This window comes from Strigops habroptila, chromosome 10 (genome assembly GCF_004027225.2).
Source record: "Strigops habroptila isolate Jane chromosome 10, bStrHab1.2.pri, whole genome shotgun sequence".
Lineage (NCBI taxonomy): Eukaryota > Metazoa > Chordata > Aves > Psittaciformes > Psittacidae > Strigops > Strigops habroptila.
In genome coordinates this window covers 23,613,913-23,639,181 of record NC_046359.1, presented here as the reverse complement: position 1 = coordinate 23,639,181, position 25,269 = coordinate 23,613,913, and the positions used below count along the sequence as shown (strand labels likewise).

At 46.0% G+C, this 25,269-nt stretch overlaps 1 protein-coding gene across 5 annotated transcripts in view; it reads right to left on the bottom strand.

Annotated features, from left to right (window-relative positions):
- TJAP1 (tight junction associated protein 1) overlaps positions 1-24,079 on the bottom strand; it is a 39,236-nt gene extending 15,157 nt beyond the window's left edge. For 3 of the 5 annotated variants that reach the window (XM_030500025.1, XM_030500026.1, XM_030500027.1), the window contains exons 1-3: positions 23,673-23,788; positions 22,800-22,874; positions 1,369-1,463 (exon numbers count right to left, since the gene is read on the bottom strand). In XM_030500025.1, coding sequence (XP_030355885.1) covers positions 1,369-1,449 — 81 coding nt within the window. In that variant the 5' untranslated portion in view covers positions 1,450-1,463; positions 22,800-22,874; positions 23,673-23,788. Of the gene's footprint in view, positions 1-1,368; positions 1,464-22,799; positions 22,875-23,672; positions 23,789-23,929 lie in introns of those variants that run through there. The other 2 variants (XM_030500028.1, XM_030500024.1) reach the window with 2 other exon arrangements.
- Positions 24,080-25,269: the final 1,190 nt, after the last annotated feature.

Below are 25,269 nucleotides of genomic sequence, written 5' to 3'. Positions count from 1 at the left end.
CTTGCTGCTAACAGGCCTTTCTAAGATAGCGTCCAGCCAACCAGGGATATAACATAAGTTCAGAAACAACATTCCTCTCTGTTTTAAAGCCCAGGGTATTGTCCTGGTTTTGACTGGGATAGAGTTAATTTTCTTCGAGTAGCTGGTGCAGTGCTGTGTTTTGGATTTAGAATGAGAATAATGTTGATAACACACCAATGTTTTAGTTGTTGCCAAGCAGCACTTACCCTGGTCAGGGATTTTTCAGCTTCTCACACCACCCCACCAGTGAGTAGGCTGGGGGGCCCAAGAAGTTGGGAGGGGACACAGCCAGGACAGCTGACCCCAACTGGCCAAGGGGATATTCCATACCATGATGTCATGCTTAGTATATAAACCAAGGGGAAAGCTGGCCAGGGACCACTGCTCAGAACTGGCTGGGCACCAGTCAGTGAGAGGTGAGCAACTGCATTGTGCATCACTTGTTTTGTATACTGGGGAGTGAGTGAGCAGCAGTGTCGTGCTCAGTTGCTGGCTGGGGTTAAACCATGACAGGTACCCATCACCACAAGAAGAGGATTGGGTTGATCTGGGAGCCAGCTGTAAGAGCATAGCTCTGTGGCCAACACACTGCCACTAGCACGAGACAGGCTGCAGTGGAGCCTTCCTTTCTTCCCTGATGAGCTTCTGCTGCTGTGCTGCTTTCTCCCTGTCAATGGCACCAAGCCCTGGGAGGGCACAGGGTGTGCAGCAGTTGTACGCACACAGGGAGGGCCAGATTGAAGCTGAATGGAACAGGCAGGCAACCAGGACCATGCAAACACAAGCTCTGCCAAAACAAACTGAAGAGGTGCCCTCGTGTTGGCCCTGCCCCAACAAGCTGTCTGGCCCCTTTCCTTACTACAATGCTATAGTCAGGTCTCGACTAGCACAGGAATAAAACCAGCTTCACAACAGCGCAACAGGGGAAGAAAGCAAAGAGAGGGAGAACAGAGACCTCCAGGAAGGACCAGGCCAGCACAGTTTGAATCTGCTTTTCCACCAACTCCCAGCAGGAGCTGGCTCAGCATCAGCCACATGGGCTGGCAGACAAGCAGAGGCTTCCAGGAACAGCTGCACCCATGGGTCCACACATGTTCCCATTGCAGTGGTGCTCAGAACAAACACGCCAAGGGCCTCCCTGTCTCTCAGCACAGAGTTCCTCAGGCTCAAACAGGACTGTCCTGCTTCCTACCCCAGAGCCAGCAACTATTCTACCCATCACCTCATCCCCACCTACCTGGAAAAGATACTGGGATTCAAAACCTATCCTCATGATCTGAGAATTTCCAGAGACACTTAAATACTCACAGTGCCTCCAGACAAGATTCCCCACAAACAAGGACTTACAGATCCAAAGTGACGACGTGTCCAAACATTTCTGGCCATTTGTTTCTGACTCAGCTTTCCCCTGTCAGCATCCAGCAGCATCTGGCCAACAGCTTCTGAAACATGAGAAAGGAAACTTGGTGTCAGTCACCTATCAGCACAACACATGCAAACAGCCAGACATGCGTCAAGCAGCCCACAGCCAGGTGCCAGGGCAGGAATTGGCAGCAAATTGCTGCACCATCAGGCAACTATCTAGTGCCAGGATCCTTCCGTGAAATAAGCTCGTCTTCACTGCATTCCAGAAAAGGAAGGTCTTTTAACCATCTCTCCACTAAGCAGGATGCCTGTGCAGACCAGTAACTAGCCTCTGAAAGGCAGCTGTTGTTTCTAGATGGCTGGGGTCACTGCTTCCCCACCTGCATTCCTGTACAACACCAGGAGGAGTCCAGCCTCTGTCATTCTGATCCAACCACCCTGCCACAACCACCAAGTTTTGTTCTGCAGACTTCCCTGCACTGAACAGCACAGTTAAGCCTTCCTTGCTTACAATACCTGAGCATCCTTTGCTACCACAGAGAGAATTCCAAGGTGCCTCAATTCACCACACGTCCCTTCGGAGAGGAGCAGACACTCTCTTCAGAACAAATATGTGCTCCAAAGCTGAAATGGATATAGGTAATATCCACAAATAGAAGGCAGCACTAATGCTGCTCATCGCACTATTCACAAGCCTCTCTCTGAAGGAGCTTGCAGTCAAGTCCACATTCTGACTACCCTGGAGAAACTCAGCTTCAGCCTGGAGCTACAGCAGGAGGTAGCTCTTCAGCTATTCTAATTAGCACTGTAATATAAGAGGAAACTTAACCTCCCGGTTCCTTTTATCTGCCTTTTCCATCTCTCATCAGTAATGTTCCTTAACATTTACAGTCCTCTTCCTAGCAGGCTACTGTCTGCAGTAGCTCCAATTCTATTTTCTTCTAGCTACTACTCACTGTAGTTTCAGTCTCATTTCTAAGCTCACTTACAGTTACAGCTTCACTGGAACGGCTCGCTGAGGGCTACAAGGCTTGGGCTCACACTGATAGGCATCAGCAATAGTCATATCTTCCAGGCAAACAGACATGAACACACAAAGGGTCAGAAGACTGCAGAGCAAACCTAGCAATTTGCTTTGTCAGTGCAAAAAGCTGAGGATTCCTCTACCCCCTCACAAATACAAAACACTCACAACCTCTTCACAGTGAGAGAGTGCAGCGACAGTGACCGAGTGCACCTGCACAGGCAGCATCCAACCTTGATGCTAGCTGTTTTTACCAGAAAGCATCTCTCAGTGTAAAATTCACTTGAGCGTAGCTAGGTTCTCTGTGTGATATGAGAAAAGCAAAACCTTTACCACACACTAGGAACAGATGTGATCTAGCCCAGAATTGCTTAAGACTATTCTGTACAGGGCCCACAGAACTAACAACCACTTGGCATGCACGCAAAATCACAACACAACTTGTTAGCTTCACTTTGTCTCCAGTAAGAAGAGGTCCACAGCATACAAAAAAGGTCCAAAAAGAAACCCTTTGGACAAAAAGGGAAAGCACTGAAGAAGAAAAAGCAACATTTGCAGACACCTACTGTCTTCCTGATACTTGGCTAATACTTAGCTTTGGTTCTAAGCATTTCTTTAATCTTGCTTTTTATTCAGAAAGATAAATTTGTATGACAGAGAAAATACATTCCATAACACAATCACAGTTACATCTGTTTCCAACGAGACACTACAGAAAGATTCACTGGCTATCAGTGTACTCCAAAAAACTCCAAATGCAATACCCACACGTAAACAAAACACTGCTATGGGCCTGTGACATGTATCTGATCACCACAGCTAACCCAGAATTTTCACTCTGTGTGGGCCAACCTATACTCTGAATGCATATCCAACACAGGACATCAGCACATCCCGCTTTGGATGCAACAACATCTTTTCACTAGCATCATGTGAAGCAAAAGCAAGAGAAGCTTGTTCAGTTGTCTTCCTGTGCTTATGGATAGAGGCAACCTCAGCCGCCACATGTCTCAAGCCAGACTAAGTGAGAAGCTGTAAGCCTGATCAAGCCTAATCAGCAAGATGGATGATGAAATAAATGCATCAAGAAGTCTTGTCCAGGACAGACAAACAAGCTGTGAGAAGTTAAAAGTAGCACCTGTAGACTGCTGGTGCCAAGTACAGTGGAAATGGACTGCAAGGTTATTAAAGGACATTTTAATATTTAATGAGAGACATTTTTATTCAGAGAAGGCATCTCAAGTAGAAGTATGTTCAGATCAATTCTGTTGCTGGCTACTTTGAAGCTCATTTTAAGATAAAAGGATGACAGCTTCTAGTGCAAACACATTTCACTTCTGCTTGTACATTAACGCTCACAATTCAGATCTGAGTAATAGCATTATAGTGACTCTTGGATTAAAATTGAGTTTCAGGAGGATTATTGCTCATTCCTGCTTTTCCATACCAATTAACCTTAACTGCTAGACAGAAACCTCTGTTCCCATGCAGGGAACAATTCCAAGAGCTATCAAGAAAAAGGGATCAGGCTAGCTGCTGAACAACAGTCCATGTAACAAGCCCTACTTAACACTTAACACATTTGCAAAGAAAATGAAATCCCTAGACTCTGCAGTTTTACACAGATCTTGCTGAATGTAAATACCACTGGACATAGCACATGTCTTTCATACCTACTGCCCCCTGCAGAAGTCTCTCAAAAGCAGTAAGAATTGTACTTTTCTTACAGTCCTGCTCCCTCCTTCCACAATACAAAGATCCCATTTCCCTAATTCAGTTGCACTCCATATCCTCAAGAATGTGTTTTATCATCAGTACTCTTTGCTGTGTTAATAGTAGCTTAGCTTCCCGTTTATAAAAGCCAGGACAGGGCAGCATTGCCGAAGAAACACTAACGTTGCTAACATATAACTGGAATAGAATGCAACAGCTGATTAACATCTGAACAGGAACAGGACAGGAAGCAAAGGACCCGAATCCAATCCCCAGAAGGAATGTTAATGGAGAATAAAAATACCCAGGGGAGATTTTGACCAGGAAATGAGAGCTAGCTTTCTAATGCATGTAAAGCATAGAACCACCTTTAATGGCTACATCTGTAACTGCACAAGAACTAGAGCAGCAGCAGGTCATTTGCCAAGTTACCTTTAGCACCAACAGCTACGCTGGGGGCTAATGACAACTCCTCATCCAGAAACACTTGACACACCAGAAGCCTGTTTAGTTTGTTCAGTGATCCTTTCAACTTTCACAAGGTGGTTTAGGCTACAAACTTCCAGAACCTCTTCATCTTCGCACCATGTGTTTCATGTCCTTCCCCACTCTGTTTTCTTACCTGTGTTTTTGTAAGATCTTCCATGGGAAGACTTTTGAAGCATGTTCCTCAGATATTGAGGTGTATACCAGGCCATTAGAAAACAACTCACGGAGATTCAGAGAATTCTAAAGAGTTCCTGAAAATAACTGTCTGGGCCCTGCTAGGAAAAGAAAATCTTGACACTCTAACAACATGTATCTGGCAAAAACCTGACAGATAACATAAAGGAAATTTGGGAGCCATGGCCTTAAACTTTCTCAAACACAAGCTAGGGAACAGGTACAGCAAGCAAACATTTTAAGAGAAGGGAAGGAGGGAGATTTCTATGGAAAATCAACATGTAGGAATTCCCAGACCTCTGTCAGCTTTTGTGCTGTAGAAGAGGAAAAAGGGGGGGGTGAAAATCATACATTACCTTCATAAAGCATAAAATCAGAATGCATTTAATTAGGACAAGGTAGAAACAGTTTAAATTCTTCAACCACTGAGAAGTGGACTCAAAACCCCTGTAGGTATTCCCTCAGTCTCATAAACCCTAGCAGTTAATATCAGCAGTCCTCTTGTTTCAGCCTTTGGTTTCGGAAGTCCTGGAAAACTGCAGTCTCCAGCTCCTCAGTGCCAGGGACTGAATGTCACTGAGCCATCCCTCTTAGAAGAGAAAATAGCAATGCTAGAGAATGCTTCATTGCTGCAACCTATGTACATGCCTCAATACACTCTCCAAAACACCCCCCTCTGTCTGAGCTGCAGTGATGCACAGATGGCTAAGACACTATGTAGTATCTACACAGCCGGACAATGGAGAAGAGCGCATTACTTACACTATTTACAGAAGACAGATGGACAAGTTGTTGCAGTGACCCAGCCTACAGAGCATCTGCAATGTTGAGGAGGCATTAAGTCCAGCCCTGATGCTTGCAGGTGCTGGCAAAAGCAAATTTCAATAAATGAAATGGCTGTTTACAGCAGCCAGCTTTATTCTGAAATGCTATCATTACAGCCACACTTGCAGAGTAATTCACATGCCAGTTTTGTTCCCACAGAGCCTTCACCAGCAGAAAACACAAGATATATTGACTAGAGATTTATCCTTTTCAACAAGTGACATCTGCAGTACTTACATAGTAACTTCTTCCTTGGCCATGAGTTTTGTATGCATGTAAGTCACTATTCATACTGAAGCACATACTGGGGGGAGATAGTGCCTGGGAAACAGCCACAAAATTGGGTGAAATATCTTTAAAGCTCTACCTAACTGCAGAAAAGTCCAGCTCAACCCTGCTCAGCCAGCTGAACCTTTTGAAACATTAAACATTTGTGAAAGTTTTGAGATGTTGCTTTTGCTGCATACACAGCATGCTAACCAGGTCTGAAGGCTCTTTTATTGGCAGGCTGAGGAGGAACCTTAAAATAACATTTCAGGAGTCTCACATCTGTTCTAGACAAGAAAAAGCCTAATTTAGAAGGAGGAGCAATCTACTTTAATCAAACACTGTGGCTAAGAAGGACCAAGCTGTACAAAGGCTTGCAATTATCAGTTTGCCCATCCTCCACTAACATGCACCACAACAAGCTCTTTCATTCCACGATCACATGGCTGCAGCCAAACATGACATACTGTTCAGCAAGTAATAAAAAGGATCAGATTTTTCCCCAAGGTCTTGTCTACATATACATGGTACTAAATTAAATTGACTTAGAAAATAATGTAAAGCAGTATAATGCTCCTGGGTAAATGTTCTTAATTCAGTTTAAGAGCACTTTACGTTGAATCAACTTAAGTTAAATAGATAGATACAAGACACAAACTAAATTAAGGATGCCTATACAAGAATGCTGCACTAATATAATCACAGCTGTTTCTAATCTGATTAAGTTAAATCAACTTCCCTGCAATGGCAAAATCCTTACCAATATTGAAGTTAACCCTTTTTTGCCCTTTTCTGCTTCCAAAGAGGATTTTGCTGGGTTTTGTGTTTGTTTAGCTTTTTCCTTCTAGAAAACCCAGTATGACATCTCTCTCAGAATCAACGTAAGCTAATCACACTACACAAAGTATATTAAGGTATTAAAGGTATTGACATTTGAATCCTGTGCCCACTAAACATCATCATCATATGCTCAGACCAGCATAACATTTTCTCCACCCTCTCCAAGCAAGGGTGATCACAAATCCTTGCGCCGTATCCTGCTTTCCATACACCTACACAGCTTTTGCTTGCTGATGTCCAAAATACCTGGAGCAGTTCAGACACTGGGAAGGCAATGTTTTCCACTCACTCATTCCTAAGGGTATGGCTCACCAACAGCTTATCTGAGACAACTGGAGTGTGGAGTTAGAGCATGTTCTTTAACTGCCCCCAGGCATGGTCTTACTACTGCCCCTCTTCCACCAAAATATGAAGCTCTCTTGCTAACTGTAGGTTAAGCGCAAACACAAAACAAGTCTGAGGTCACAGACATAACACGCTACAAATCCACACTCTAAAATCACCTCTCATCTCCTCAGTTCGCACAGCATTTCCCTTTGAAACATATTTGTCAAAATTAAATTCCAGCAATTCCAAAATTACTGGCTATTTTTTCCTATTCCTCACTCAAAACTATCTGAACTGCTCCTCTTGACTACCAAGACTTAATTTATCTCCATTCTTTTGGTACTCTGACTTTCATCTCTACCCATTTCTTCAACCGTGCCTCTTCGAGCTTACTGCAACCTTCCTCACATCCACTCCACCAACGCAACCATCACCCCCTCCTCACTGCCACCTTCTACTGCCATCTTTGAGCTATCATATACAGAACTAACTTCCTCCTCAGTACAAGTTTTCCATGTTCAGCATGCAAAGAAAATAGCAAGAATCCTCTGAGAGCCCCTTGCAGAGAACTGTATTCCTCACTGGCCTTCAGAAACTAATTTTGCCACAACTCTGAACGACATGGTGAGCTGTCACTTCTGCTGAGTACCAGCAGCAACCATGAAATCAACCAGAGTTGTAAGTCTGTTTAATTTATTGGTTTTGAAAGAGCTATTTTGAACCCCTGATCTCATGGCAACATGGACTGTAGGTACAGAACAGTTCAGTTGCTAAGGGAACCACACTTCCACATTTTCTGTTTTACGAGATGTAAATTTCAACTCTCAAAAGGCTGCAGGCACATTTTCACAATAAACTGTTTGGTCTTGAGTCTCAGATTCACGCTGGTAGCTTCTAGCAATTATAAGGTTACGTGGCCCCACATCAACTCTAGAATTCATGCTCACCATAAACACATGCAATGAGAAAGGCAGGAACAATTTCCATTCCATAAGTAAAGAAATTGAGGCACTAGTAGGAAAGGAAAAAAAAAAAAAAAAAAAAGCTTTGTGAACTGCTATTGCATGAAATTCCATGTTAAAGAAAAACAGCCTCAGCTGTCACAAGAAAGGAACTGCAGGAAAATACAGCAAGACAGCCTTATTTCTCGCACCTAAACCAAGAGTGATCTGGGATGGAAAAGAGAAGGAAAGTGTGCATGAGCTAAACACCTACCTGACAGCAATTGAGTTGAATAGCCTGCAATTCTTTGTAAGTACAAATAAAACAGCAACCCTGGTCCAGTAGTAGGAGAACAATATTTGTACTATACTCAATTCTCTCTGCTGGTGGGGTTTAATCCCAGCAAGAATTGTTTTGGTTTAATTAGTTTTTCCCTAGCAGATGGTCAGATGTGAGAGGCAGAGAATGGTACAGGCTTAACTGTTGGGTGATTGTGCAGCTGCATCTGTAGCTGAACAGTTAAGCATGTCCAGGAGTCCAGCTGTAGTTTGCACGACACAGTCCGTCTCTGCCATTAGCCAAATGTTAGCTTCCTCTTTCTCCAGATTATATATCAGTCAGATATATAATGCCTTGCCAAAGGCAGGCAAACAACTAACATGCAGTCTCACCACCATTCCCTTTTTCAGACAAAACCCTCAAATCTTAATCAACTGAAAGTCCCTCTTTCTTTGGTGACAGAAGCACATTCAGAAGCATTGCCATGGAAACTTGAGACATCTTCTGTGCTATTCATCAGAGAAGAACTTCTAGCACAGAAATATTTTATGATCTCTACAGCACTGCATACAGACAGCAGTCAGTATAATTACAGTAAAATTACAGGCTCCAGCATTGTGTGAGGGTCATTCTTCAACCAAGCTGCCTGATCTTTGCTTCACCTACAATGAGCAACAGCTCATTATAAGCTGGCAGGGAAAAGCAGCGTAGCACTGAGAGAAACAGTGGTGTTAGGGGAATATACCTATCCAACCAAAGGGAAAAAAGAAAGGGGTTCACAGCTTTTTCCCAAAGCTTATCATATCCTGACACTTTCCCTTCCCAAAGGTTATGAATGATGTTTTTATTGTCTTCTTTGCAAAGAAAGATTCCTACCAGGCACAGATGCCTCCCACTTAACCGAAGTGACAGCCACTACCTACCCTGGAGACCGCATCGAGTATTCCCCATCAGCTCCCACTGAGCCTCTGCATCCAGGCTGTTAGTGCACACACACACGCGCTGGCAGTAGTTGTCTCAACAGGCCACAGAGGCAGAACAAGGAAAGGAGACAGCTTTCAAAAACATGTTTTGGGCCTAGCAGATTCAGAGCCTGAGCCAAGGGCAGAAACAGGCACAAAACTTGTCTCAACTCTGCAAAAAATAGAGCAGCATTGCTCCTGAAGCAGAATGTAACCCTGGAGCATCTTCTCTCTTTTTTTGTGGTGTGGCCCTGTAGTTAAATTGCCTCAGTTTGCCTCATTTGGGTTTTGTTGGGTTGGGGGGGTGTGTGGCGTGGCGGTGTTAAAGCTTTTTTTCAATGATTCTTTTAGTCTTCAGCACCACTGAACTGCTGAGAGATTTTATTCTGAGAATTCAGTCACAGAAATACAACATGGTTTAATCCAGCTTAGGAAAAACAAACAGATCCACCCACCCATCTGGCGACTTGTATAAAGCACGCAACTGGCTATGGCTTTTTTCTCCCCATTCACCTGGGCTTCAGTCAGATTTTTTAGCAGCAGGATCCTAACCACAGCAGAGGGGACATACACCTCCACCCCATACCCTATAGGCTGTACATGAGGAGGCTGTCTGTCATCAGCAGACACAGGCTGCACTGCTTGTCCCTCCTATGTACTGTATTGTACATCTTAGGTTCACCTTCCTCTCCTGGGGGGGGTTATAACCACAGATGCCTCACCTAAGACCAAGCAAGGTTGCTTCAGCTCCTCCCCCAAACACAACCCCTTCTTGCAGCAGTCAGTGCCCTCATCAGCTATCTCCTTCCACATCTGCCACCATTGCTAGCACCACTCTTCTTCAGCTGGAGCTAATCATGAGCATAAATTGTCTCAAGGGGAAATTGTAGTGAAGGCCCAGCACTTCAGTTTTACCACAAGGTCAGCTTGTCCAGACTAGCACTAGATTCCCTGTCCAGCAATGCTCTTTTAAAAATGCTAAAATGCTTGGTTTTTACCGCCGTTATCCTTTGGGGTAGCATAAGCCCATTAATTATTCTGAGGTTAAGGAAAAATCTCGCCTTTTTCAGCAGCAAAGACAAGCTCTTCACCTCCATGGGGCTTCTCCCTGTAGAAACCTTTGTAAGTAAGCTCTATGCTGCTCTTGAGAGAGCAAGCTGGGAATGAGAGATACTTAAGCTGCAAGTGAAGTCACCTATCCTCAAAGGGGCTCTGACTGAGAGCAGAAGATGATCAGCCCCAGATATCCTAAAGAAAGCAAGCTGTTGTGTTCAGGTACTTTTTATTATGGTCAAGTGTCAGACTAAACCTCTCAAAGACCTAGCAGCTCACCGCTCATCTAAGGGCAAAGACCATGGATGAATGCCAGTATGTAGCCAGGCAGATGTTGCAAAGATAAGGTGTTTGTTCAGCAAGCTGTTCACTCATGCCTTCAGCTTCATGCAGCTGCATGAGCTCAGCTCTACAGAGGCTGTGACTCCGGACTAAGGAATGTCTCAACTGGAGAAATACTGTATCTGTTGCCGGCTCAAGATGCCCCAGGATCAGACCGATTCCCAGTTTTACTGTCCAGCCGAAGCCCTGCTTTCTGCTCCCTGTCCCAGCAGGGGGAGATCTAGCTACTCGGTGAGGGTTACTGCTCTAGCCGGAGGAGCACATCTCCCTGGCAGAGGCGTTAGGGAGTGGACACAGAAGCACTCGGATCTGGATTCCTGAAGGCCAGCAGGGAAGCCAAACCAAGAAACTAGTTACTTTCTCTCAACAATACATTAAAGCTCACTGACAGGAAATAAAAGGCCAAGAATCAGCTCTCCTTCCTCCTTAGCCAATGTCACACCCATTTCATTCCAGCTCCCTTACTCCCATTCTGGCAATCAGAAAGGGACAACAGAAGCAGTATTTAATCCTAAATCTCCTAAAAATCCTAAAATTTAAAGACCTCCTATATTGCATGACAAAGCTGAAATGCCCAATTATTATACACACTTAAATGTTCTATCGTAACATTCCACAAAACCCGTTTTTAGACTTTATTGTATTTTGCTACACTTCATGTAACCACAGGGTATACTGTCCAGTTTGGCACTGCAGAACAGAGGAAGGCAAATGAAGATTCAGGAAACACACTTTCTTGTCAGCACCCAAGCCCAAAAAGTCAGGTATGGAGCCAGTGGCAATCAGTCTGAAATAAAATGCAGAGTTTACATGTGATCAAGAGAGAAGAGAATCCAGTGTGAATAATTTCCAACCATTTCACAATGGTAAGAATCTTTTGCAACAAGTAATATTCCCCTAATCACCTATCACTGAGATCCTGCTTTGCAAAGTGATGAGGTATCCTGCAAGAACCAGTCTGGTAAAAGGAGCTCTGCAGCAACTGACCCAGAGACTGTGGCAACAGCTTAAAAGCAAAAACTATGCTATAAAACCAGAGCACTTCTGATGCCAATTCTTTCGTGCCTGCTACTGTCTAAGGATGCCAGTAGGGAGGTCTTCTGCAAACAACTAACTTCAATATGGAAATGACTGGCAGCTCGCAGAATTTCTGGCTACTAGAAATTGCCAGAAGGGAAACTGCAAGTCCCAAAGATCAAAGCAAACTGGGTCATGAAGTGAACAGCGCATGACTTACCCAGGACACAGAACATGCTCTACTGATCTTTCCACAGGCCTTGCCTGTGGTCTGCCCATACCGACACTGCCAAAAGCGACCATGTTTCCTTGTGCCAAGCTTACATAAAGAGGACAAGGACGGCTTGCATGACAGGGGCATAGGAAACTAGCCACACTTTCTCACAGACATCATGTCAAGAATCCCAAAATAATGCATCTGCATCCTGATCTGTCATCCTTCACCACGCTTCCCCTCCTCATCTCTTGAGGTGCCAGCCAGAAAATGAAGCTTTTCCAGAAGATACTGGAGCAATTCAGCTGCAGCATATACATGTAAGAACATTTACCCACCAACTGGAGGAAGCACTCCTGCTCAGGTTAAATCCCAGAGCCATTCCACCTCCAAGCAGACATCTCATGCAGTTTGTACTGAGCAGACCTTGATGGCACCAGCCACTCAATCATCTACTGATTGCCAAGAGCACACAGGCTGCAGGGGGGATGAGCCAACCTTAATTGGCCTTATCGGTGTAAATTAAACCCTACAACACACCCAAGCAAACAGCCAGTTCCTTTGGAGAAGCAGGCATGAGTTATTTTGCTGCAGCTATAAAGGAAATATTGCTGCTAGGACATGCCCCTGGAGTGACTGTGCCGCTTAGCTCTCCCGCTGCATTCCTGGGGTTGTTTAGCATGGACTCAGCTCCAGCCTTTCCACAAGCAAGAAGTCTGAACCCTGAATGCCATCTGCAAACACAGCCAGACCCCGCCTCCTGCATGCCTGCAGGCCACCAGGTGTGGCCAGGAATGGCACAAGCTACACACTAAACACACCTTTGATGTGGAGCTGAAAGCATGTAGCTAGAGGGCATGAACAGCACGCCGCCCGCCGCTGTGCTGACTCCCAGTGCAGGAATGCGGCTGCAACCACAGGCCAAGGAAGGCAAACACATCGCATTCCTTACCAGGCCGGGAAGGAAAACAAGCAGCAAGCCCACACACCCACCACACCGACACCCGCCACGCTCCCCATGCATGCCAGCCCTGCCACTGCCAGGACCCCAACAACAGCTTCAGCCTCAAATTCATTTGTGGGAGAGTCCTTGAGCTCTCCAGGCAACTTCTTGAGCCATGGGGCAAGAGAAATAGAGCAAGGCAGGAGAGTTATCAACTGGGCACATAAGTCATGGGGAGGAGGAGAGCTGCCACCAAGTTCCTGTCCACAGTCCAGGACAGGAACAGCTCTGTGCAGTAGCCTGGGAAGGGAATTTTCCTGACTTTTCCTATAAGACAAGGGGCAAAGATAACACTGAGACTTGTTGAGCTGGCGGGGGCAGAACAGAGTAAGAAGTGGACTTCATGCATTAGGGGTGCTTAGAAGGATCCAGGCCTTTTTCCATCCCCAGAAAACGACTCTGCCTTAAGTTAGGCAACTTCTCTGAGATGCAGGCACTTCCTTATTACCCAAAATTCCTTTTGTAAACACTGTCCCCACTGTGCACAGAAACAGATCTGATCTTCACTGTACATTATTCTCCCCTTACAGCACTGACACCTGGTCACTTACGTGACCAAGAGAATAGAGACCTGATGTACAAAACCCCCAGCCATCAGGTAACCTCTCATCTCAGAACCTCACTGTTCTAGAGTCACAGACTATGCTCTAGTCAGAAAACAAACACTACTCCTCCTTCATGGGGCCTCCTGCAAATCCCAAAGCTTTCCAGAGAACTCACTGTCCCCAAACGTGAAATTATTCTGAAGGTAAAACAATGAGGATGCATCAGGAAGTGAAGTTGTCCGCAGCATTCTCAAGACCTCAAAAGGAATGCTGTATTGTGAACCCCCATGTTCTGCATCTGCATGCACTTTGTGTGATACAACTGAACATCAATCCACTCCTAAAACCCCATTGCCCATTGCTAAAGGCCAACTGTGAGACTTAATAGCCAGTGTTCTTTCAGCACCAAGCAGGAAAGCCAACACTGTCACAAGTGCTGTAGCAAGAATATATCCCACTTGAACCAACACCAATATTCCAAAGGCTGCCAAAAAAAGAGCTTCTATCTGCTGTGCTTCACAGAGCAGGTTCTGAACTTCTGGATGTCAGAAAGAAGCAGGGTTTCATGAGGCAAAAATGACAGCAACAGTTTAACACAAATGGATATAGTATAACACCTATTCTCTTCTACTTTCCAAGAAGCAAAGAGCACGCACACGGAGGGAGACGGGTGCCATCACTGCACAAAACAGCGTCAGCAAATTCAAAGAGCACCAACGAAGGGCTGAAACACTGTAATCTCTGGGGAACCTGGAAGAGGAAAGGTTAGTGTAGCCACAAGCTCCAGAAACATGCCAATGCATCCAGCAAGCTGCCAGAGCAGGGATGGTTTATAAGGCTATGACCCAGCTTCTCCATACCCCACATGTGCATTTCACGGCCCTCACCAAGGGGAATGGTCTGGTATTAGGCAACAAGAACAGACCAAATGAGGTCCAATAGAATTTCCCAAACCCATTAAAATGCAAGGCCTCAAGCAATCTACTCCCTTCTAAGCCAGTAAGGTTAAGCTGTCCCAGTACTCAGAAGAAAGAAGCATGAAAGGCCAGATTTACCAATAGATTTATATCCAAAGATATAAATAGAAGCTTGGCAGGATTTACCAAAGCACCAAAGAGATTAGGTGTCTAAATCATCACATGCAGGAGAAAGGGCTCCTCCACTTCTAACCACTCCATACCTCTCCAACCCCAGCCACCACAAGAAAACCCATTTCACGGAGGACAGAAGCCCTGCTGCTCTACAGGTTGCCAAAGGCCATCCCTGTGAAATCCACTTCGATGGTGACAGGACTGAAACCCCAAACTCCCGCAAATCTCAACAGCGCAACCTGCAATGGCTACAGCTCTCACAGAACGTGGGTCTGCCTGTTTCCCAGAATAGGAGCTGCCTCTTCAGACTCTGCTCTCCCTTCCCCCACTGCATCTTTATTTTTCAAAAACTTAATACTGTTTCAAGGTACAACCCTCATCCTGCCACCGGTGGGCGGGTGAGTGGGGGAAAGGGGCCCTTTATAATTGTAGTGTTGCAATCTGCCAGCCCAGCCAGGCGGCCTGTTCCCGCCTGCACTGTATTAAATACCTTATAACTGATTACACCCCCATGGGGCATGATTAGCAGTCTCCAGAGAACAAAGTCTACTTTCATAAGAATAAGAACAGACACGTACTGCTAACCTACTACACAGCTGGGCAGGTGAGGAAACAGAGAAAAAAAGGAGGGGGGTGAGGGGGGAAGAGTTAACTGTATTGCTAACTCTATTCTTTCCTTCCCTTCTCTATCCCAGCATCTCTGAGTTGAGATTTCCACTGCCCTGAATTGTTCCCTTCAGACCTACCCCAGATGATTCAGGTAATGTAAGCTCATAAACAAACTGCTGCCAGTGGAAGTCAGGCAAAGTCCTAAGCCGGAGAGGTAAGGCCTTGAGGCAAGCAGATTGAGCTCTGTTCTGGGTGACAGCAATTCCTTCACACTAGTTCCCAGAAAAAGGCAAGGGTGAATTCCAACGGCAGCATCAAAAACAAGAAGGAGGGAAAGCTCGAAATACAAGCACACACCCACGCCCCTCTCTAACCTCTGTATGTACCTGGAAAGTCTATATAAATAACAGCAAAACATCTAATTCCATCTGGAGGTTACAGCTCACCAGAATCAGGTGATTATTTTTTTCTTGTGGCAAGAGAGGAGCAGCAAACAGGAGGAAAGCCCTCTCCATCTGAGATAGGTAATAGGGATCCCCAAACATACACAGTTCATATGCATTGCCGCAATAAAGAAACAGCCTGATGGAAACTTAGCCAATCTGACATGAAATGACCTACAACTCATTAGCAGGTGCCTTCGAAATCTCAAATGCCCACACAAACAGCCACAAACATATGTGGTGCTATCTGGCCTCCATCTCAGCAAAGCACAGAATCAAACAGACTGTACAGCCCTTCACCAAAAGGAGCAAGAAAAATTGAAGCAACTCCTAGGCTCAAACAAGCATAAGGTGAGCCCTTCCAGCTACTCTCCCCAAACCTACGACAGAGAAGAGAGCAAGAAGCTCCAGGAAAACGGTGTTATTTCAGAGGGATGCCTGTGCAGCAGCTTCAACAAAACAGTAAGAACTTCTAACTGTAACATTTTGGAAACAAGTCACCTACTTTACCCAGAGCCCACTGGCTCATGGTACGGTCTGAAAGCACTTGTGTTCAGCTGGTGCATCTAGGAGAGGGCACCTTGCTGACACATTCCACCCAGATTCTTACCCAACCCACCCCAGAAAGAATTTGTCAATGGCGACACCAACCCAGCTAAAAATGATCTATTTCTATCTGCTTTACTCAGCAGCTGGTCCTTCAGCCAGCACATAGGAGGTATCTGAACTGTACCGTCTAGTCTCATTTGTACAACAAAATCTGCATATTTTCCTTATTACAGAAAGACCTGAAGGTCCCAACTGACTTCAGGCTTCGATGTACTCAGCATCAATGTAAAAGCATCAGTACATTTAACAGTTATCAAATAGATTGTGCTTCCAGGGTTTGGATAAATGGGAGGTTTCACCATAAACACAAGTTAGTCAATAGAAGCTCCAGGAGGTGATTTAAATTATCACAGCCCACCCAAAAATAGTCTTACTTGGGGAGCTGAAGTTGCAAAGCTGTAATAAATTCAAGTGACACAGTAAAACTTTCTATAAAAGCTGAAATCAGTCCTGAAGCCCCAGATGGCCTTGCATATAATTTGATTCTGCTACCTTGGGCTAGCAAAAAGGAAACCATTCTTCACACTGTAAAAGAAAGACCCCAAAACTCCTTCAGCTTCTAGAAGACAGAAATAGTCTGCTTGTATTTTGTGTGTATATATATTATACATACAAAATATACAGGAATAATAAATACATAAATAAAATTTAAAAGACACACAGTTAACAATTAATTGTTTTATCTTCCACCACGCTGGGCAGCTATCAGCCAGGCATCTGAACACTGCAATGCAATGCTCTCCCATGGCTGCTGTACCCTCACAGACACCCCGCATCCACCCCCCATTCCCAGAGTAAATTGCCTCCCACTGCAGAGAGGCACTCCCGCTATTCTGACACCGGCATTCACCACCAAGGCAAGAGACCCTAATTTAGCCCCGCACGGGCCTTCTGCAAACTGCTAATCCCCAGTACACAGCTGGTTTTCAAATGTACGAGCATGAGCAAACCGTAAACGATTTATGGCGCGTGGCAGGAAGACTCCTGGCTCCCTGTGCAGGCAGGGTTTTGGGACAAGATCATGCTTGGACTAATGTTTATATTGCAAGTTGTCAGTCAGGTAGTAAATCATCTCTGGAGCTGAACAGTAATACAGCTCCACCCATTCAGCTGGAGCCTTGGCGACACTGAATTCTGTTATAGCCATTTCAGATGCACCTGGGGACCTATTTACAAAGGCATCATCTAATCAAGAAAAAACGGATACACTTATAAGCAGACTCTGCAGGAATTCTGCAGCCCAGCAAGGAGGATTTCCTTTCAGGAATCAATCCAACCTGGTACGAGAAGCTTCCCAAAAATGACACTCTGCACCAGCCCAGGAAGACATCGGACTGGGTGCCTACACAACCATCTACTACAGAGTGTATCCCTAGCAAAATGCAATTACCTGAGAAAATCCTTCTGAGCAGTTTTCATTTCATGGTATTCACATAACCATAGTGCAAGCAATGCTTAGAAATTCAATTCTAAAAGTTCAAGAAATATATTTTGCATATTTTAGTGCATGAGACACTTTCTGCTCAGAAAAATTAAACCACTTAAAGGTAGGATGTGAACTTGAAGTCCATTCTCAAGAAAGGTTACTTAAAACAACTCTAATTTTAAACAAATATCCTGTCATTTCCCGCTATTTTCTTTCCCCTCCCTCTTTCCCCCCCCTTAAAAGGGCTGCGCACACAGTACACTGGGTATAGATCTCCCACAGGTAAAAGGGAAAAGTTCTCCATAAGGAAAAAAAAAAGATAAATAAAAACACACAAGAAAAACCAGACAGTAGAACTAACTGCAATCACTTTTAAGTTATGTGAGACAGACCAGATTTCAAGTCACCTCCTGACAAGCAGCAGCAGAGTCCTCAATAATGAACAGCAAAGCTGCCGGATGAAATCTGATTTAGGAGATAATGAAACAAGGCATCTTTGGGAATTGTAGAAAGCTTGTGCACCCAGGTCTAAGAGCAGTTACCCTGAGTAGCATATGCTAAAACAATGGTCAAAAACCTTACTTCCACAATGATTATCTAATTATTAATCTCAGGAAAATAACTTCTATTCTTCGGAAACAAATTCTGTAAGGCTGTTTCTGAGCCTAATTTCCCAATAGCTAAAACTACCTCATGTGTCCCTTTTCATTTCAGAACCATTCATGCATGAGTGTTACATTAATGCAGCAGGACAACTGAGACTTTAAACACAAGATAAGAAAATCCAGTTATGACTCCTATAGCATTGCCAAAGCCAGCTTTACCGCAGAGCCAACATACAAACATGGAACTCGAGCAAAGACACAGTAGTCACTATGGGACTTTCAGTTCTGAATTTGCTGACCCCCAGAAATTTAAACCAGTTTTCTCTTGCCACTAGCAGCAGGCCAGACCCTCTGTGCCTAAAAACCAGCCTAACTGTTGCAGGAAACTTTACTTTCCAATTCTGATCCATTTCACTTTCTCAGCATCACAAAGCCTCTGTGAACATCAGTAACCCTTTACTCAGACATTATTACCCCTGCCACAAAAGGGTTACATTGTACCCTAAAGCACGTTGTTCCTAGAACAGCCCATAGGGAGGGCACCCATACAGGGATCTCAACGCTTGCATGACCTGCGCCTAGCTCAGAAAATCCTCCCCCCCCTTTTCTTCAGAAGTTCCCCTTGCATTTAGGAAAACTTTACAAACACACACCTTTTTACACGTATCTCCATACCACTGCCACTTACCTTTAGTAGCCTATCAATCAAACCGAATTTATGCCTACTTGACCAAGCAGCACTGACAATTTTCTTGATCCTCAACACAGATTGGACATGAGCACAGGACACAGATTATGTCTTCTCAGACACTAGTATGCTGAGGCTCACATTACAGCATATTGGATCTCACTTAACAGCCTTAAAGCCCTTCACTCGAGTCGCCTTCAGGACTAAAGTCCACTGCAACGTGGAGAGGCCGAACTCCACACATGCCTTTCCTTTTTACAAGCAACGGCAAGAAGCACAAAGCGCTTTCCCTGACCACTTGGCATGAAGAGACAATACTTACCTGTGTTCACATTCATGAATAAGACAGTCTTTATCTATGGGCTGCACTATCTTTCCAAGGACCCTGCTCTCCACCAGCTTAAAATCCTCAAGTGCCAGGACTAATCAGAGCACTGAAGTGCTTTGTGGGTTTGTGTTTTGGCTGGTGGTTTTTTCCCTAATGCAGTTATCACAAAAAAAAAGGTCAGTGGCCACCTAACATAGTAAATACACATGATTCAGTACTTGTCTCTGACATGCGCCAATACAAGGTGGTTTAAAACATGGAGCAAAAAGTCTCAGTGGACAATTATGGAACAAACTGCCCTTTCTTCAAACCTTTACCTGTTAAGAGACTGGGTTGTGTCTGAAAAATACACCTTCTAAAGCAAGTTCTTTAGCTAAAGCAAGTCTGAACATTTCCACTCATAAGCGCTTGATCTTTCTGAATCCCGCTCAGCTCTTAGCCTCGGTGCTATTATGTGGTAGTGAATTTCCACAGATTAGACATCATGTGAAAATACTTTAAAATCATTATTCAGTTTGATGCCTATCAGTTTCACTGAATTGCATTCACCTCAACTGAAGAATACATTCCAGCTCCTTCACCTCTGCACAGCAGTCTTCCTCAGGCTTGGCACCCAGCATTGTTGAAAAGCAGAGGAAAACTGAGCCCACCCAAGTGATGCTTATCCTGCATTCCAACCATCGCAATGCTATTCTCACACTCCTACAGGGCCTTCCATGCCATTTCCATCCTGAGCACAGCTCCCAGGACAACACTCCAGAGAGGGTGGGTCATGTCATTCCAAATACGAGCCAGCCTGCAGGCTGCTGCCCTCAGCCCTCTCTGTCTGAGGATATGAGCAGTAAGACCATACATGAACATCCTGACATGAAGAGAACAATTTCCAAGCCTGGAACAAACGGTGGGGCAAAAGAGAGAGAAGATTAATCCAAGTCAAAAAGATTCAGCTAGATAAGGTGTTAAAAGCCAGGGAAACAAGCAAACAGCTCCTGGGAAGGTAAAAAAGGGGGAGAGTCTCAAAGTGCCCAGTTGTCTTAAACAAGGCAGGGCCTGACTTCCACTCTATAGCAATTTCACCATGCTACAGAATATCCAGGACAGCGGATCACATAGGAGGCTGCCTCATTTTGAAGTCATAGCTTGGAATATCATTTTCATCTCTCCTCCACTGAACTTTACCAAAGCATTCAACGCCACAGTATCCAAGCATCTTGCAGACACTTAATGAACTCTTCCTCAAACCCCCAATAAGATGGGCATCAATTGTATATTGCAACCAAAGAATGAAGAGCAAGAAACAGTAACAATCTGAACACAGTCACACAATAAATCTGCCAGAAATTAGGTACCCTACATTGCAGTTCACAATTCTGACCACAGGTCACCCTTCCCCTCCAACCAGCTGTAAAGGTACTTCAATTTTTAAAAGTAACATTCTTCCTACTACACTTACAGACTCAGCCAATCTAGATCTAAGGAAAAGCCCTCAGGTAGGGGAACTGGCAGGGAAATAGGATGGACGATTTCATGCCCTAAGGCATCATCCCTGTTTGCACAGATTACGCACATAGCTCCTTTGCAGTCCTGTGTAAAAAGAATCCTCCTCAGAGAGGATCATGTTTACCTAGTTACTAGTGACTTGAAATATAAACAGCCAGCACAAATGCCACAAGCACTCACTCTCTCCATAGCTCAAGATGTCATACAAAAAGGGAATATCTTCCCAATCAAAGTCTTCAAGCAAGGAGATGAACATACACAGCTTCAGGGCCTTAAATTTAATCTCAAAGCATCAACTAAATTGAACAGCCAAGAAATTCTGCTCTATTATGACAATTCCAGTTCCTGACAACCCAGTCAAAAGAGCAGAGATGAGTCAAAAAGGTGCCAAGCCAGATCTTCACTTCTTAGCAGAGGAATCCTGTTCTCAATCTGTATCACGTGCAGATTCATTCAGACCCCTACATATCGCACTTCTCCCAGCAACATGAAAGGCAGAAGTTTATTAGCTACTACTATGTTACTCTTGTCACACTGTGCTGTAAAAGCTAGGCCCTTGCTAACAAGCACACAACACTGTTAATTTGTTATGATCTCCAGAACTATTTCATGGGACTACGCTCTAGATGTGGTGATACATGGGAATCCCAGAGTCCAGTTTTCAGTAGACCCTCCATAAAACATAGCAGACATTTTAAGAGGTTAGGGAACTCACCTCCAGAACTCACAAGCATTGAGTCTATTTCAAACAACTACTGAAAAATACAGCGGCATACTACTGAAACTTGTTTATTTTGCTATTGTTCAAACAGCTTGGCTTTCTTTAACTTTTTAAAAGCACTTTATATGCCACACCAGCTGCCACAAACTCTTTCTCCAAGACAGCTCTGGCACCGTTCACATCAGCACATTGACCAAAAATCACCCCATCTGACTTTATTTGTCCTGCTCTGGGGCAAAAAAGGGTCAGACCTGCAAAGGACTAGACCTCTTTCATAGCTGTAGTCTATTTCCCCTACATACCATGCCACATGATTGTATTTAGGGCAGATGGCAGGGGTAAGAATTCAGGGTTTGAAAGCTGCAAAGCAAGTGACTTAGCAGCCAACAACTAACTTGAAACAGACTGGAAAAGAATGCGAGGTCATCTTTGGTTCAGAAAGCTGGTTTGAGGAGGCAACAGGTCTTGGCACGTAACTCTTCCCCTCCTGACCCACTGCCTCGTTAATATTAAAGATGAAGATAGCCATGGCTTGCACTTTGGAACTCTGCTGGCCCTGCTGAAATGCATTCCCGTGATTTCAAGAGCACTGTGTGCCTGGGAAGGTACAGAAAGCCAAAAGCTCATAATACCACAGCTAAGACCTGCTTGCTTAAATGCTGATTTAACATCCAGAAGCTGAAACACAATGTATGCAAAGCATTATTGGGATACATACACTTTCTGCAGTGATTCACTAAGTGAAGAAAAGAGAAAGGAGTTGTACTAAAAGTGATTTGATAAGTACTGAAAGGTATGATCAAAGGACCAGCTGCTGGGTACCAAATAGCTGCCCCTTTAAATTGGATCTCAACAGTATGTTCAGAAGAGGACAGAAAGGCCAGCAGTACACCTGCAGCACCCATCAGGGGGACAGTCAAAATACGGGTGGAAAAAACAATGCGGTTGGAAGAAATAACCTAAGAGAAGAAAGGGTCACTAGAACTACCTAACTTTGGCATTGCAATTATGGGAAGAGCAGATCGTCAGAATGTATTTCATTGGGATTCTGGCAGGGCAGACCTCTTGTGATTACACAGACAACACAGCTACTTCAGCACAGACTTTGGACTGCTTCCCTGGGTGGCATGTGAAGAGCACTGCCTTACAGCTTTAACTGAAATTTCCTCCCAGGAGCTCTTACTGAATTTTTCAAGGTCACTCCCATTTCATTGACACTCCTGGATTCTCAATTCAGGTAACACAGGCCTACTGTGATGCAGAGATCACCACAGAGAAGGACAGCTTTTCAGGCATGTGGTTCAAAAAAAAAATGTAAGTAGTGGGATCAAAAGAATGAAGTCTGACTGAGCATCAGGTCATTCCTGGTTTTCTTACCTGCTGCCTGGTGCTTCAACAAGGATTCATTGCTTCCTCTTACGTAGGCCCTTTATCTCAGTTCTTTCTCTGAACCTGTAAAACAGAGATGCATACCTCTGAAAAGCTTTTGCTGGCACAGAACTATCTGTATTTCACAGATGATTCTTTTCAGTGGACAATGTCCACCTGGCATCTCTCAGATCTAGGTCCTTCTCAGCCTTGCCAGACTTGCATATCATCTGCACACTGTGATGCCTACCAATACAATCTCCTGCCCATCTAAAAATCTCTTTATTAGCACTTGATCTTTTACTCTGCTCCATGCAGTGTGCTCAAGCCCAGAACATGATGCGTTTGGTATTTACTGTTCGCCTGTTTTTCTTTAGAGTCTTCATATGTTCTCAGGGGCTGCTCACTAATTATTATAGTAGGAAGCATCCCTTCCACTAGAGAGGGTGTCCAGGCTGGTGGAGAATTTCCCCTCTCCACCTGACAGGTTTGGCACCAGGCAAGTGCTACTCCCTCCCTTCCAGTTCTGCCTCTGTCAGTTACACTCTGGTTCTTTGACACACACATCCCGGCCCAGACTTGTTCCACTTTCCAGCTCCTACTCCAGCAATGCTCCCTGCACAGATACTTTCTCATCCCCCCACTACCTACCTCTCCCATCACCCAAACAAGCCTACACCCTGCACGGACCTAGCCTGGCCTGCTGCTTCAGTGCCTGCTCTGCTCCCCACCACAGCTCTCCCCCCAGGGAGGAGAGCTCCCTAAAGCCCTGATGGCCGAGGCGGCAGTAGTACCACCCTTCCCCATGGGGACGGCCCCTTCCTCAGGGCCGAGGCTGTGGCCCTGCCATGCTCCCGCATGCGGCCACCCCCCGCCGCCCACCCCGCCTGGCTCACCGCCCCTGGCCACGGTGCGACCCGCCCGGACCCGCACCCCTCGGGGGATTCGACACCTCCTCCCCGCCCCGGGCCACACACGGGAACAGGAACAGCCCTCCCGCTCGCCGGGCGCCGGCCCGAAGCCCTCCAGGAGAGGCCGGCGAGGCCGGGGGCACGGGGGGCCCCGGCTGGGCCCGGGCTCGCTCCCGAGCCCGTCGCGTTCCCCGCTCCCCGCCCCTAGGGCCCCAGCCCGACTCTGACCCGGTCGGGCTCGGCTCCGCCCGGGGTCCCAGTGACTTTGCGGCCGGTTCTGCCCCGGTTCGGGCCCGCCCCAAACTTTGCCCCCGCTCGGCCCGGCCCCACGCTCTCCCTTCAGGCCGCCATTTTGCCGCGGGGCACGCCGGGTAATCCGGCGGAATCCCCACGCCGCAGCGCAGCTGCGTCATCGCCCAGCACGCGAGGGGGCGGGGCCAGGCGCGGCGGCGCGTCTCCCCCGTCACCGCAGCAACGCGAGGGGAGGGGCGGGCCAGGGGAGAGGGGCTGCGGGGCGAAACCAACGGGGCCGCGCGGGGGGGAGCGTCGGGACGAGCGAACCCGAGTGCCGGGGCGGGGAGGGAGGAGGAACGGGGTCGGCGGGTACGGGACAGGGGTAAAGCGGCTGCCCGGGACCCGGTGCCCTCGGGTGGGAGCTGGCAGGGTGGGATGTCCGCAGATGCGTTGATGGCCCGGCGGCTGCTCAGCTGCCGCACGGCGCTGGCAGAGGCCTCTCGCCCGGCTGGAAAAGGATGCAGCCCCTGCCTGTGCTTCTGGAGGCTCCAGCGGAGCAGCCGGGCTGCAGCCTTTGGTCACCTCACCGGCCACCCCCGAGCTTACAGATTTGAGCGCAGACCTCGAAAAGAGGCAGCTCAACCCCTGAGTTGATGAGGATGACAGAAAAAAGCCTGCGGGTGCACTCGGGACCCCAAAGTGATCTGCCCACTTCAGCTCTTTGCCAGCCAGGACAATTCCCTGGGAGCCATGTCCAGGATCAGCTCCTTCCCCTTGTTATATGTCTCACTTTCTGAGAAACATCATGACAGACTGGGGCATATCACAGCCTCTCACTAGGGAAGGGTACCCTGTCCGTGGGGCCAGGTGGAGAAGGAGGGAGAGTAATAAATGGGAAAATCCACCTAAAACCTTGGGGGTTTTAGGTGGTGGTGTCCCCAAGGACAACTGCTGCCTTCTTAGAGGAGAGGACAGTCAAAGGTGGACAAGAGCTAGTCCAACCTGGACTCAATTTAGTAACGTGCTTTGGTCTTCATTTGCAAAAACTTCCACTCTATTGTTCTAGCCTCGGGACTTCAAGAAGTCAATGCATTTTAACCTTGAAACAAATTGCCCCATTTATTCGACTCACACAGGTACTTTGTCCATTGCCTCCCATGTCTGGTACATGGACTTGCTCACCTTCTGCTCCCTTTCCCTACTACTGTTTCTTTCACAAACATCCCTTGAATTGATTATTCACATGGTAAATATTGGAGCCTACTCCAGAGGATATTCATGTGGCTGAGAAAAGTCCTGATAGTATTTGGATGATGTGCAGCATTTACTAAGCC